Consider the following 15,949-nt stretch of genomic DNA (forward strand, 5'->3'; position numbering starts at 1 on the left):
CCTGGCGGAAGATTCAGCTGTTGGCCTGTTGCCATAAATTGCAGTGGCAGCTCGAGTTCCATGCCAAAGCTACCAACAATGTCCTGGGGGTATCTGGATGCTCTCGCAGTTCACTCAATTGTGCAGCTACACACATCGATTAGAAGAGCCACCAATCAGAGTGTAGGGGTTTTCACCTCAGAGACAAAAAAAAAAAGTTCAGCTTTAAAATAGCATGTACACATCTAAACAAAGCTCACTCTTCTATCGACGTTTATAAAGAAATTGCTTGCGTAAACAATTGCGGAACCCATCAGAGTTTTAGTAACAATGAAATAACTACCATCCCGAACATTTTCATTGTTCATTCTTTATTTAGTTAAGATATATCATATGAATTTCAATATGTACCTTAGTTCAATACGGTAATGTCTTAATTTTAACATTATTGCATGCTCTTTCTTGTTATTTTAAATTTTAAGTGTCAAACTTGCCAAAAAACATAATACCCCACTCTACAAACAGCAGCTTTAAAAAAGAATACAGTTATTTCACTTTTCTTATTTTATTACTAGTGTAATGACTGATTACAATCTCCATAAAAGTTGTTTCCACTTAGTTGAATGGTAAATCAGGCCATGATTAACATGCGCACACGTTCGGTATAACTTGAGGAGATGCATCAAAACAAAAACATGTACCTCCGTAAAGATTGAATATTTTGTATAGAACCGTCAATGAGTTCACTTTGTCGTTTTCATCCCTGCAGGTACCTGTTTTTGTCCAATTTCGTTATGCAATCATCAGCAAAGCCAACATGACATGTGCATCGCATAGATTTATTTCACAACTATAATTTAGTGCGTAAGAATAGGATCAATCATATCCCCAACAGCATTAACCTGCCAAAGTTTAAGAGCCGAAATAATGTGATGTTAATGCAGTAAAGGTCTCCCGTAAAAGAAAACAGAGATTCTTTAAATGAGAAAAGGTTCTCGTCAAACAAGACTGGAAGCTCCTGGTTCATGAATTCCTCGTAGGTTCACATATATCATTACTTCCAACATGTGGATTTTCTGATAATTTGATATTCACATTATTCCACTATTACATATGACAAACGAATTCCACTCGTATAATAGTTTTGCTTTAAGAATCGCCAAGACCAAAGTAGACCAAAAAGCTACAAGGGGCCACACAAACGTGGCCTGGAGCAGAATTGCTTCCCATTTGCTTTCACAAGGGCCATCACTCCAGCTGTCAAGCCAGCCCAAACTACAGAAGAAACGAAGTGCTGTGCGTTGTGTCTGGCTGTTAACATCATAAAACTCATTTATTAAATTGTCAACTAAAAATTTTATATCCAAACATATTTTGCAAAAGTCTGAATATGTGCAGTAAGACCTTGATTTAACGTTAATGTTGTTAATGTAAGACCTCCAACAATGAGAACTGATGCCACTGGAAGATACTGCAGTTTTTTTTATTAACCAACCAAATGTCAAATCAATGAATCAAAAGATGATATCAAGGAGAACTTGCAAATATATGATGAGGCATGCCGAAACAGGAAAAAGATAGATCATCTCTAACTTGAGATAAAAGTCAAATGCTAAACAATCCATCATCGAGAGCTTCAGGATAAAACACATTCAATTAATCAAGACAGATTGCATGGCGCTTACCGATAATGACTCAAATGCATTTAGCTGAAAAGGAGATGGACTATTTCTGCTGACTGAGTAACGGCCACTAATAAGATCCATTGCATCCTGAGAAGCCCCATAAACACTTCACTAGGACTTCAGCCATTATAGGGAAAGCTAAATAAACCAGGAGGAAAGAGAGTGCAAAGAAGAGCAAGAAAAGAACTTATGGATGCAACATACTTGCCGAATGCCATCTTGAAAGTTATTCAAATAATAGCGTGAGAGAGCACTCATGCCATCCTTTATTAATCCAGCCAGAGTCTGTTTCCCATATCTGTACATTGTCAGTCCAGAGCTTAGCAAAACACAGCTGGACTTCTATTTCAACTGATGGTCGTTGGGCATGCAAACTACAACGTATGCTAAAAAATACCTGACAAGGTCCCCCTTTAGGGCATGAGTACCAGCATACTCCAAGCTGATCTCATCTCCATGTTCTGCCCATACTACCAAACACAACATGAAAAATTGTATCATATAGTATCAACGAAAATCAACCAAATAAAATTTGAAGCATTAGATATGCCAGAAATCTCCTTACATATCTTGAACATATCATAAATGTCATCATACATGGATATGCATTCACTGGAAGAAAATGCTCCCATGCATTGCAGTTGGGAGTTTAATGATTTCCTGGCTAGATAACTCTGAGAAAGAAAGGAATAAGACACACAATAAACAGGTTTTGTACACAGACAAATTATTTGAAGCTTAAAAGCCACAAGATAATTTAGTTAAAGAAGACAACATGATATTTCAAAAGAAAAAAAAATTCATAATCTGTTGACATCTGTTGTAGAAATGAACCAAACCAAAAGGTAGATATCTAAACAAATATACTAAAGAACTACAGCTTCACTGGCATGTGGTTTTTGTGGCTCTTCACATGGATATATGAGGCTTAATGTTTGCACAATGCAGAAAAGTGAAACAAAACAAACCTTCAAGCCAGGGTTTGCCATACCGGGCCGAACCGCCCGGTACGGGGCGTGTCGAACCATCCCGGCGGGGAACCGAGATGGTTCCGGCATGTAAAACGGTACATGCCGTTGCCGGAAAGAAAAAGAGAGGAAGAGAGAGAAATAGAGAGAGAGAGGGAGGAAGGAAGAAAAAGAAGGAAGGGGATCCGTCGGAGAGGACGCCGGAGGCCCTCCAGCGGGCAGCCGTGGCCGTCGGGCGGCGAAACGGCCTCCCGCGGCTCCGCGCGGGGAACAGGGGCGGATCGCCCCTGTTTCTCGGATTTTTTTTTTAAAAAAGATTTTTCAAAACGAAGTCGGCAAGTGGTTTGCCGACTTCGCCCCTGTTTCTCGATTTTTTTTTTTAAAGCTTTTTCAAAATGAAGTCGGCAAGTGGTTTGCTGACTTCACTTAATTAAGTCGGCAAACCACTTGCCGACTTCATTTTGAAAAAGCTTTTTAAAAAAAAAATCGAGAAACAGGGGCGGATCGCCCCTGTTCCCCGCGCGGAGCCGCGGGAGGCCGTTCCGCCGTCCGACGGCCATGGCTGTCCGCCGAAGGGCCTCCGGCGGATTCTCCTCCCTCTCTCTCTCTATTTCTCTCTCTCTCTTTTTCTTTCCCGGTTTCCTTCGTCGGTTCGCCTCGGTTCAGAACGGAACGGAGGCGTGCCGTATCGTATCGCCGGCCAGCCGATCCGGCCACCGGTACCGGTACAGAAAACCTTGCTTCAAGCAGTGAATGTTAGTTCTCTTCAGTCCGTGAACAATTTTGTTTCTTTCTGAGTGCATCCAACTATATTTTGGTCTTGCCAATAGTGTACAGGATAATTGAGCTCCCATGATATAAGGAAAAAAGGTAACATAGGTAAAGAAAAATTCTATTTACAGTCTTGGCTCCGGTAAACCCTTCTCCAGTTAAATAAATGTCTTCCTTGCTGATTCTATCCTTGGAACCTTTCACCCATGTTCAGATATCCACTGGCCATGATTCTGTACATTTATTCAAAAGTAGCACCCATTTCTGTGTTTAATCTTTATAATTCTATGCTCTCTCTCCAACTTCATTTTCCTATTCAAAGATCAATCAGCCCTTTGTCTCTGTGTTTTCACATTGAGAATTCTTTGAAACATCTGCCACAGACATCTCCTGAGGAAACCATGTATTGCCTACATTTTGGTTCTGCTAAGCCACATACAAATGGAAACTCTAAATATGTGATGGTGGTGATGATGTCAAAAAATTTCACGATCTGGACAGATTAGAAAAGGAAATGTGAAGAAGGAGGGAGGAAAACATTCAGATAGATTGCCACAAAATTATGCTTAAGAAAATATGCAGATGTGGGCTCATGTTTCAAAATTATGCTTAGCTTGTTTTGCAAACTCATACAGAGATACAAATGATGGAGGTAAACATTTTTCTGGTACATTTAGAATGATAACAAGTTGATGAAAACTCCCTCAAGATATTCAGCATAACAAGAAAAGCAGAATAAAAAAATTCAGCATTTTGAGGAAAAAAGATCAACAAAACCTGAGTGACATTCGTTCGGTCTAGGCAATCAATGCAATTCACCCTCATTATTCCATTCTGCTCTGATAGTATTTCGCCTTCAGCATTGACAAGAAAATATCTGCTCAGCTGGCACAATAATGAATTAAGCAAATATTATATGGAACAATTACAACAAAGTTGAAAGATAAATCAAAAATTGCAGAAGCATACATGAAGAGTAATTGTCATAAAACAATTCTTTATTTAACTTGATTACCCTTGTTTTTCAACATTTTCTTTTATTTGATTATAAAGAAGTCGTAGATCATCAAAGTTCCCCTTGCCACAAATGTGATGGAAGTCAAAAGACACGTATCTGTGAACCAAATCAAATGGTCAATTATAACAAATAATGCTTCATTATAATGGAAAAATGAAATCACATACAAGGAGATGCTGGGCTGCAGCATGGATTATTCAGCCACTAATTAGGCTGTTCGATGAAATAGCTATACCAACGTAAAATTAAAACACAGCAAGAGGTAAAATAAAATTTTAATTATGCATTTAAAATGTCAAAAGCAACTAAAAATGGATAGAGACATCAATGTTTTAAGAAGGGGACCTCACTTTAGACGGTTTCTGATATGCATGGAAGGACCAAAAAGAAAAGAACCCTCAACAAACTCAGGTGAATGTTCTGGTTCTTGTATCAATACAAGCATAGCCATAAAAAGAAGAAAGCATGAACTTACAAATGTAGCTCCAAAGGCTTTCTAAAGGAATGCATATGCAGCAAACAATCCTCCTTTTATTTTAAAAGAAAGTTGTGAATTCCATCATAGCAATATGTGGCAGTTTGCAAAGCGATAACCAACAACAACCCTTGCTACCATCCTTCAAGCTATTCCAACATTGTATCGAACGGGGTACACCTGGAAAGATGTCATGAAAACAGAAAGCACAATATGAACCAAGACTACATCATGGACCTATCAAGGCCCAAAGAAACAGCAGCTTGAGACCATTGATCGAGAGGCTCCTTATGTTAGGATGCTGGTCAATATTTTAATTGAGACCAGAGGCTCCATCATTAGAGAACCACCCAATTAAGGATCATGATGTTTTGGAGAAACATGAAGGTGATGCCATAGATATTTGAATCTCCTTTAGTGACCAACAATTTGACACAGCACTTCTTTATAAAGGATTACTGAGAAAGGAAAGGGGGAGAAGAGTGAGAACATAGGCCCACAATTATAGCCTTATGCACACTTTTGAGACCCTAAGAGCTTTTGTGGAGGAGACGAAAGCAAAGAGATGAATGAGAGAAGTGAAAAGATGACACTTTCTCTATCTCAATCTATCTATTTGTCTCTCTCCCTATCCCCCAACCCCTATCCGGAAGTGCAATTGGAAAAGAGAGGAAACTCAATTTGTATTTTGCTTAATTAGATTTCAAAGAGGAAAGGAAGTGTCATTTCCTTTCTCCTATTTATATGGGCAAAATCGGCAATTAGAGAAAAAGGGTCATTATCCATTCTCTGCACTTTTAGAGAGATTGAAAAAGTGAGCTGACAAAGCTTTACTTTATCTTCATTTCTCTTCTCTTTCCTCTATAAATTTATTGTTTTTTGGACAGAACTCCTAAATGTGTTATTTGAACAAGGGATATGCACTTTCTCCTCCATTTCTCTTCTGTCCAAATCTCTCATTTCAAACAAAGATGCAGCAAAAGGGGATAATAGAGAAGTTAACTAATTGTATGAATCCCAAGGTGAAAAGGAAATTCAAAGGAATTTATCTGTTGTAGTTGGTTAAACAAAGCAACTAAAGAGTTAGGCTGTATCCTATTTACAAGCACTCAGATTCAAGTGTCTGGTCCGTATTAGAAAGTTGTTTCAAACAGTAACATAGTATTTGTCTAGATAAAACTTAGCTCTGAATAGGTTGAATGGATTAGTCATTGCCTTGAAAATTGATCTTTCTGTTGCCCCACCACTGTGTTTAAAGGCATAGAATTGTTGTCTCATAAGTCCAGATGGCAAAGAAAATAAGATGATCCTTCTCAGATACCCTTAAGTGTAATGCAATTACAGGTAACAATTATCACTAAGTCATTGATTGTTTAAATAGGATGAAGACTGACTGATCTAGATTTAATCAATTGCACATATGATGAGGCAAATAGAGATGATTAACAAAAAAGCAAATTTTTTTCAGAGTACCTGACATGAGGAAGTTTTTCCATTTCAGCAGCAAATGCACGACTTAGCTCACCTTCATCACCATGCTGAAATAGTATGATGAGTCACTAAAGATGAATTTAGAAATGTACTTTGATGAGACCATATTTAATATTCACAATTAAATCAAAAAGAACCCTTGTGCCCATGAATGATTTCCTCTCAAAGCTTATTTTTTTTCTTTTGAATGGTATATCCACTAACACTAGAACGATATTTCAGCACAAACTACTCAAACAGTACCTACATTCAGTTGGAATAGAGGAAACACACACACTGTGTGGGCCCTATCCTCTAGGATCTTTAGTCATAATTACAGTAGTCCTTTTCAAGGCTTCAAATCCTAAGGATGGGCCATCTCGGTTTTTCTATGGAATGGGATACACCACCATCTCACCCCATTCTGATACTTAGGAGAAGGGATTTCCCAGGATGCACTAACTGAGATGCTGGGATGATGGCCGGACATTTCCATCTCGACACTTGGGATGATTCCCTATCCTGGTATCTTGTGGGACATCCCATCAGGATTTAAACTGTGGTCATCTTTTATTAGTAATCACATCCAATCTGCAGATAATAAATATAAGTACAAAGGAAAAAGGAGCAAAAAAAAGGATCCCACATTATCAAGCCTCTCCCTTCCCTTTTCTTTTCTGCAGCACTCCTTCCAATAGCCAAAGTTAAATCAACTAATCTTTGTTATACAGTTCCAATCTATTCATACCCTTCCTAGCAAATCCTTTAGTGATAGCATTAGATTGATTTATAACAAACTGAATATGAAACACGAGAACAAAAACTTACTTTATCAGTTAGGTCAATCGCCACAGTCTCCCCATATCTTTGTAATAGATCATGGAAATGGCGCTCCACAACTTTTGGCTACAACCATCAAATATAAATCAAGTTGGTGAAAGGCATATTTCATAAGGGATTAATTGTTTGGATAAGTAGCAGCACATATTGGTACAAAATTCTCACCATTTCTTCATGATTAATTATATTAAGTTGTGGCTTGTAGCTCAAGTCTACTATTTGTTCCCAAAGAAGTGGAATAGAACCTCGAATCTGGTATACAAATAACACACTTCAATGCACTAGAATATGTAGAACAAAACAAACTCCTTTATTTCTAAACACAATTATGCATGCGTGCATGGAGAGAAGGGCTCATTTATTTCATCCAACCAACCAAAACTTTTGCACCTACTTAAGCCTTAAAATAATCAGTACCTGTTCATGTAATAAAAACCAAAATTTCTTTTGGAAAGAAGGGTATCTTACCAAAACCAAAGGTAAACAGAGAAAAATAACAATGAAATAAATTTTTAATAGAATATCAGTTTGGTCCTGAAATATTAAAGAAAAAATCTTTAAACTTATGATTAACATAACATTGAAACTTACTTATAGCAAAACATACATAAGTAACCTTGCCCCATCAGTTTATAGTCAACTTCAAGGATTTTATTTGATATGAATAGCTCAATCATTCAAAATGTTATGTACCACTAAAGCAATGGCTAGTTCTACTAAGATCTTCCTACATGCCCTACTTTTCACCCAGTCTTCGAATGAAACTCAAGAAAACCCCAAATTACCATTCACCAGGGTAATTACATTAAATGCATCTAGGTTGTCCCCTATAACTAGCTCACTTTGTATTCTAATGAAGCAATTCCAAACCTTCCTCCAATATACTTTAAGCTCTATCCCGGATAAGTTTACAAAAAAAATTCCCTCTGCATTTCTACCTCTACCAAATCTAATAAGCTTAGTTTATGCTCATAGGCCTTTTCGACCGATATCGTGTTGAAGCCAAATTTACAGATGCTCATTCTTAAAATATTTTTCATCAAAACTTCTCCTAAATACATTTAGAACAATTTTTTAAGTACAATAATCAGAGAGGAGACTGAAATAGATGTTAATACGAGAAAGAATATGTGCAAACTCCATTTTCTATTTTCAGTTCTGTAAGCAAAAGAAAACTACAGGGTAACTAAAGGCATCTCTCTCTTTCATTGAACAAAAAATTATTGTATACAGCTCTAGAGGAAGCCCTAACAGAGTTACACCATATTACGAAGACAATTAGAGTCTCACAAACGGGAATAAAAAAGGCATTTCTCTATTTTACCTCATTATAATTCTTCAAATTCTATAGCTAATGCTTTTATAAGAACCAATGCAATCATCTAAAACAGCCTGAATCTAGCAAATCAAATTTCATAGTATCTACACAAACTTGTCATGCTCTGCTGAGAGGATATAAATAGTAAATGGATGGTGCCAAATATTTTCATCCTCTCACCCTACAGATAATTATATGTAGTGACTAACGTATGGATGCTAAAAACCGGCAGTCATGACCTCAGAGAGCTTAGGAAATAATTGCAACAGAAAATAACATAAAAATTGAGATCAGCAGTAATATCTAGATTTTAGTACTATATGCTTAACTAAATTTCTTCCACCGGATCATGATCTCACCTGTAAAAATGAGGATTTAAGACCTTCAAACTCAACCAACTGCTCAGTCTCAATAAAATTAGCTGTGTCACCATCAAGATTAGCTCCTCTTCTCCACATTCTTGTTCCTGAAATATTTTTGCAACACCAACAGCGTATCAATCATATCAGAGAAGTTATACAAATAGATATAGTAGATTATCATTTTATCAACGCTGTTTCGAAGTGATTGCAGAAATTAAATATGCAATTGCTATATATATTTATACCTAGACGCCTGTTGCATCTTCGTGAAATCAAAGTAATTTTGACAGGTGATTTTTTTAGGGTAAACTGTACCATCTGAAAGCGTAAGCCACTGTTAAGGATTGTTTTTGGCCAAGCATCTTTATCCTCAAACAGATGAAATATATGAACATGCATATGCATATCTGGCAAATCCAATCACACTCCAATTAACCTGGAAAATCTCCACTAAGTGTATAACAAGAAGTACATTCACCCATAGACATGCAAATAGAAATGCCCCTTACAAGGACTTACACACAAAGACAATGGAAATCCATGGATGTTTATGATATATTTATGAAAGATATTTAAGCCTGAGGATATTTCCTTGTATCAAGGGGATGATGAACGCATCAAGCTGCAAGAACAAGATGAAAATGAATATTAGATAGCACATGACCAGTTCATAATATATAAATCATCCAAAAATTATGTACCTTTATTTCGATAAGCTCCTCCAACAAGTTTCGGTTCCAAACAAAGCGGGGATCACCCTGAGAAAAGAATAAGAAAATTGAATAATATATAATTAGCCATAGAAGAACATCAGATCTCCAAGATATAGCACAGAAAATCATGCTCCTCTTCGGATCATGAAAGATTTGACGATAGTCAGTCCCCACCCTACATCACCTCTATATCATGGGTGCATGTGGATTATTACGTATAAGAATAATTAAAAGAAATAATGAAAAAATTCTGTATATCTAAATTTCTGGTCACCAAGGATCTATACTAAATAGTTTTCATGTTTCAGTATCTATCACTGAAAAAATTAAGTATAAAGCCAATATACAGAAAGAATAAAAAAACACATGCAGATCCTAGACTTCAGTTCAGGTGATCCTGAAGCAAGCAAATCTGTGCCTGTTAGGTTTAAACATCTAGCAGCATGCCATTATAACAAAGAAATATATTAACTAATTTATAATAAATTAAATTATTAAACATACATTGAGATGAGAACTAAAAGTACAGCAAGATGTTAGTAACCAGACACTTGTCATAGACCAGAAGATCATGACACTCCTTAAGCACAAACAAATCTATGCCTCCATATATCAAAATAATTGGCCATGTTGGCTAGCAAAAAGTGTCCACAACCAACAAATTTATAGATCAAAATGATCAAAACTTATCTTTCCCAAATATATACAAAAATAACATATGAAAATACATACTGATTTATTGTAGCCCTGATAAACAAGACATGCCAGACAGTAACAGACCTGTTTCCAGAGCGGTTTGTGCACCCTTACTTCATCTAACTTGCATGCCCTCTGTAAGCTAGAAGCAACAACAACATGTGGGCATTGTTTATTTTGACATCAATCATATTTTAGAAGAAATCATCTATCAAGTATCAACATAAATGCTTATAGAACACTAGGATTACCAATGAATCAACTGTAATGCAATGAATGAAATGTTGAATCAACTGTAATGCAAGTAGATGGTGAATTTTGAGAACCCAGTTCCAACTGACATGTACACGGTATGCATGATAAAAGTACTTACTTTAATGTTATATCCCTTTCGTACGAATAATATAACCCAGGGGTTGATTCCACTGTTCTAAGGAGAGACATAAAGTAAGCCTCATCTTTCTTCTGAAAATAAGAAGCATTACGTAATTTAAAAGAGCTGATCAGAAATTCAAAGAGTAACCAGATAGCATAAGCACACCAGCCACCCCCTCTAAAAAATTAAAAAAATATGCAAACCCTCTTTTCTTTCTGGAAAGGATTTCATAATAATATATAACAATAATAATCACAAATGAACAGATAGGCAAAGCATACTTCTTGTGAAGTTGAATGCCTCAAAGCCTCATTGCAGGAGAGAAATCTCATGGACTTCACACGGTAAATAGAATAACCAAGATAAGTACCAACTTCCTTCCGAGCAGTGATAACTAGAACATATGTTCCTGGAACAAAATTAAATAATCAGCTAAAAGGATGCAAATGCAAGTTATAAGAACAAAAGTAGCTGATATTATGAAAAATTTTATTGTAATTGCAACGATAAATATTATTTTAAAGTGGTACCATATGGTTAAAAAAAAAGAACTTTCCTAACCAAGGCCATTCCTGATATACAATGCTCATCATTCCTTCTCCAAAACAAATCCATGCAATATGCTCTATAGCAAAATTTCCAGTTAGAAGGAAAATAAAGAGCCTACAAAGTATTTCTATTTCCACTCCATTATTGTGACTAAGGCACAGGCAAAGCAATATTTAGAAATGTGGCAAAGGCAAAGACTTGAGCAATAGATGGTTGGGCATGCCTATCTCCATAATGATTTTCCTTACAGTATGGACTCTCCAAAGTCAGTGAGATGCTTCATCAACAAAATCTGTTATATAAATGGAATGTCCAAACTTCATCCTTGAAAGCAACCAAGAGCTTTTGTAAAAGACATCATGTTAATTTTATGGTGATATAGGCAAGTGGTACTCAAGGCTGAAGCACCAATGGGGTATACGATACCAAATGTTCCGTCCATCATTTCCATATTCCCTTGTGAGATGAGCAATCTATTAATAGATGACTTGTAGTCCATGCCCTTTGGAATACTCAGCCACTCAGAGATACCTAGACTCTTAGAAATATACGATATGTTGACTTCTGACATGAGCTCTGGTGTAGAACTCTTAGCGCAGAAATACTATAGGACATCATCTACATAATTTGACTGCCCCTAAAGTCAAATTCTTATGACATAACCTTTAAAGTCACTTTTAGATGTTGCAAACTACATGAAGGTAGGCCTCTCATAACAGCTTAGGCCTAAGATGTTCTATAAATTAACAGGAATGATATTACCCTAAATGAAATTTGATTTCAAATAATGGTTGATTTGCCATAGCCTTTAAAGTAGGGGTGGTAATTTATGACCTGACCCATCAACCCAACTTGCAAATGGCACGCTTTAAGCTGGTCCGTATTTGACATAATCGGGTTTGGGTCATAAATAGATCAACCTATTCAGACTTGCTTGTTAAATGGGTTGGATTCAAATTTAGACTTTTGACCCATTTAATAATTGAATTGGATCATAACTTGACCCACTTAACCCATTTAAGACATATTTAACATGTTTAAAACCTACTTAACTTGCTTCTGTCATGTTTAACTTGACCCGCTTAACATGTTTAACCTGTTTAAATCTGTTTAATCCATTAAAAATCCACTGAACATGTTTAACCTGTTTAATCTGACTTGACTTATTTAATAAACGAATTATGCAAGTCGGGTCGGATTATCAATTTAATAAACAAGTCAAGTTCATATTTGAATTTTTGACATTTAATAAATAGGTTAGGTTTAGATTGATAAATTTTTGACTCGACCCACATCCGACCCAATCCAAGCCGATTGCCGGCCCTACTTTAAAGTGAAAACAAATCAGTCCTCAAATAAGTTAAACAACTTCAAGTTGGACCTTGAATTGGCAGTCCTATGGCGAAATATAAGATAACATTGAATTATAAGATAAGCTGTACTCCAACGAGATACACCCAAGAAATCAGAATCACAAGAACTTGATAGAGTGGCACCCAATATAATTGAAATAATTATATTTGAATCCAGAATAACTACAACAAATAAACATTCTAAGAGAACTATAACCGCATAAAGCCCCAAACATTAGTAGCAGCTTGCCAACTTCTGCAACATTAACTTCAGAAAGTCTAAGCAACTATAACCACTGCATGTATACAGTTAGCGTCAGCAACATTTTGTATCATACCTAAATGCCATTAAACTTGACAGTGAGTATGGAGAAACGTGATAAGTTTATACAATTGTACACTGACAAGAAAGAGACCTGCAAGCAATCTTATAACGCCAGCCACTCCATAAATTGTTGCAACTTTAAAAGGAGTTTCAGAACCGAGATCTCCTGCATGGATAAATGATAAATCAGCAAGAAGTGACAGCTAGAATCGTTGATAGAGTTCGAGGTACTTATTCACATAATTCTCTCCTAAAGCAGAAAAAATCGACTTCAGACTCGAATTTGCATTTTGGTAAAAGCACGAAGAGTAAATCAGCAAACATGAATAAGAAATAAAATATCAAGCCAAATGAGGAATATCATTCCTTAGGCGAGATTCTTGAGCTCTTTCAAAAAAATATATATATATGTTCCTTCTTGCCCTAATCCAGCTCAAGAACTTCGAGATCGTAAGATTTCATCAAAGAATTTCATATATAAGGCATTGAATTCTTTTTCTCGAAAGAAAAGAGGTTTCTTCCACCCAATCCACTCAATAATTCCAAGATCAAAAGATTTAAACCAAAAAATCTGCATATACTTTTTTTGAGAAGTCGAAATCTGCATATACGGGATTGGATTCTTCTTTTTCGAAAGAAAAATGGGAGGAGAGAGAGATGTAATGACTGGATCAAGAAACTAAAGACGGGATCAGAGAATGGGGGAGTGACTGACCGGAGTGGGGCTGAAGATGGCCGTCGGAGCGGCCGACGGAGAAGGCGTGGTCGGGTGCGTCGGGGTCGAGCGATCGGATGACGTACTTGTCGGGGAACTCCTGGAGCTGGAGTTCTCGGCAACAGAGCGTTCGGGGAAGACCTTCGCCATGGCGCTCCGACGTCGTCGCCTCTACCATTCTTCTCTCCAACTACTCGCCCTCTCGCTCAGCCCGACCGAGCGTTGGTTGCCGTGCAATGATCGCTGACCATTTATTGCACGCAAGAACGCTGCATCCTTGCAAACACGGTGGAACGCATCGCGCCGGGTGGATCGGAAAGCTGCGTACCCGAGAGACTGAGCTTTGAGTGGGTTTACCCAAGTCGCTTACTTTTATATATATATATATATATATATATATATATATATATATTTTATAATTTAAATAATAACATCCACTAAAGTACATTTAGGTTGCATTTGATAGTCAGTAATCTATTTAGATTACTCGATAATTTTATATGAACCTATCATATTATTATATTTGATATATTTTTTAAATGACAATCTGAATTATCAAAATTTATTTAAATCATTTATATATATATATATATAATTTATTTATAATTTGAATGGAGGCTACTTTCAAATTACACATTTAAAATAAAAGATATAATTACGGTATTAGCACTAACAATATTATTGGATTAGCCAACTGCACCAATTATACAATGATTTTATCAAGCCAATCAATTAGCACTCATAATTTTCTTTATGCTGTGCTGTCGTGGTGATGGTGCAAGCCATATATTACATAACAATTATAGAATATTCTTGCTCACTAACCAGATAAGCTAGTCCGGTCTTGTGCTAGATTGTTTTCTTACGATCCAATTTGCTTGTTGCATATTAAATTTAACTTTTCCGAAATAGAGAGATACTATTTATTTAAGAATAAAAATGAGGATATAACTTCTCTGATTAAATGAAAAAAATAGTGAAAATACACCTAATAGTCCAAAAAAAAAAAAAAAGAGGGGGGTGGGGGAAGAGAAGCTCACTCGTCATCCTACGGTAGAAGTTTTCTTGCTTGCTTCGAAGCATTAGACGAGTTTATAAGTTAGATCCTAAAGTCACAAATAGAAATATAAATGGCCTCCTCTCATACCCTCCCTCCCTTAAAAGCTGGGTCCATGCAAGTATAAAAGAGAACCATAAATTAATTATTCATTGATTTATCCCTTCTTTCGAAACCTTTTAGAGCTGGAAAATAGTGAATAGGAAACCTAAAATTGATGAAGTAGGAGACTCTGTGTAAAGTAATTTCTTCTCTTATTTTTTTTTCTCCTCAAGGCTTCTTCTGAATGAATGATTATGATTGAAGGCTTGGGTAGATACTTTTAATTGGTGGATGAAGCGAGCCATAGACGGCAATTAGGTGTGGTATGGAGATGAAATTGTTCTTGATCCAAGGATAAGGAGTAGAGGGATAAGGATACAATCAAAAAATCTTAAAGTTTGGCTTGGAAAGGATAACCCATTTCATCCTTGCAGATAGTTAATCCATAAGAAGTCAAGATAAAGCTTAATTTTGTTAGTATGCATGTCAATATTTGATGATTACCAATGTATATTACATCACAAATGATAATATTATGATTCTTTTGGTAAAATGGCTAAACAAGGGACTTTTTTTGTCATTTTAGATTTGAGGTAACCTTTAGTTAGCTCAATTTTGGCATATTGGTGGAGTAGACGATCCTAGTCTGAAGGCCAAAGATCATAATTATTGATATGACTTATTTGCAGGAAAAAATGGTTTGTTGGTGAGAACAGACCTTCTTTCATTTCGTTTACCGGTTCTTCCTTTTGTTTTTAAAATAAATTTAAAGGAATCATGTGCAACATATATTTCGGGCATATGAGATATCTTTTTTTAAAAACAAAAAAAACAAAAAAATATCTAGAGAGATAGATTTTGTGAGGGCTTGATAATGGTTATCAGAAGCATATATGATACTCAATCATCAAATATCTAACCTTTTAAGGAATGTTTTTAAGATCATTATAGCTGACCTTATCCTTTAGTATTTAGGTGGTTTAGTATAGAGTTCTGAACGCAGAACATAGGATGATGTGTCACGATGAGATCTTTTACGGTGGTTTGTCTTCCAGAAAATTGGCTCCATTTACTCCAAATGACATTTAAGCAGCACTTGTATTTGATAGTAAATTTAGTATAACGTTTGCTGTATAACAAAAGCAATGATCATTATTCAACATTTTTACAATCTATCGAAACCAATGATGCTGTTTTTTATTGTCCTTGAAGCAAAACATTTAAAAGCTAATATTTCA

General features: G+C 36.1%; 1 protein-coding gene across 2 annotated transcripts; it reads right to left on the reverse strand.

Annotated features, from left to right (window-relative positions):
* Positions 1–1,001: 1,001 nt before the first annotated feature.
* Positions 1,002–13,954, reverse strand: LOC105044593 (phosphoinositide phosphatase SAC8). Of its 2 annotated transcripts, XM_010922526.4 has the most exons (20): positions 13,613–13,954; positions 12,989–13,063; positions 10,953–11,080; positions 10,669–10,760; positions 10,380–10,437; positions 9,588–9,644; positions 9,475–9,508; positions 9,132–9,212; positions 8,884–8,990; positions 7,372–7,458; positions 7,195–7,272; positions 6,370–6,434; positions 4,419–4,517; positions 4,181–4,280; positions 2,230–2,338; positions 2,062–2,134; positions 1,869–1,962; positions 1,665–1,751; positions 1,384–1,450; positions 1,002–1,290 (listed from the first exon to the last, which is right to left on the reverse strand). In XM_010922526.4, the coding sequence occupies exons 1-20, from the start codon at positions 13,788–13,790 to the stop codon at positions 1,163–1,165; spliced, it is 1,797 nt and encodes a 598-aa protein (XP_010920828.1). In that variant the 5' UTR covers positions 13,791–13,954; the 3' UTR covers positions 1,002–1,162. The 2 variants fall into 2 exon arrangements, with proteins under 2 accessions (XP_010920828.1, XP_010920830.1); XM_010922528.4 differs by lacking the exon at positions 1,384–1,450.
* Between the last annotated feature and the right edge of the window lie 1,995 nt (positions 13,955–15,949).

Source organism: Elaeis guineensis, chromosome 5, assembly GCF_000442705.2.
Source record: "Elaeis guineensis isolate ETL-2024a chromosome 5, EG11, whole genome shotgun sequence".
In the NCBI taxonomy this organism is placed as follows: Eukaryota; Viridiplantae; Streptophyta; class Magnoliopsida; order Arecales; family Arecaceae; genus Elaeis; species Elaeis guineensis.

Bases quoted from the DNA above. Each gene is read 5' to 3' on its own strand.
- LOC105044593 (XM_010922526.4), bottom strand. From the start codon at position 13,790: ATGGTAGAGGCGACGACGTCGGAGCGCCATGGCGAAGGTCTTCCCCGA. The intron at 10,761-10,952 runs GTATGCTTTGCC...TCTTATTTTCAG, and splicing joins GGCATTCAACTTCACAAGAA to AAGAAAGATGAGGCTTACTT. The intron at 7,273-7,371 runs GTGAGAATTTTG...TGATGGTTGTAG, and splicing joins TAATTAATCATGAAGAAATG to CCAAAAGTTGTGGAGCGCCA.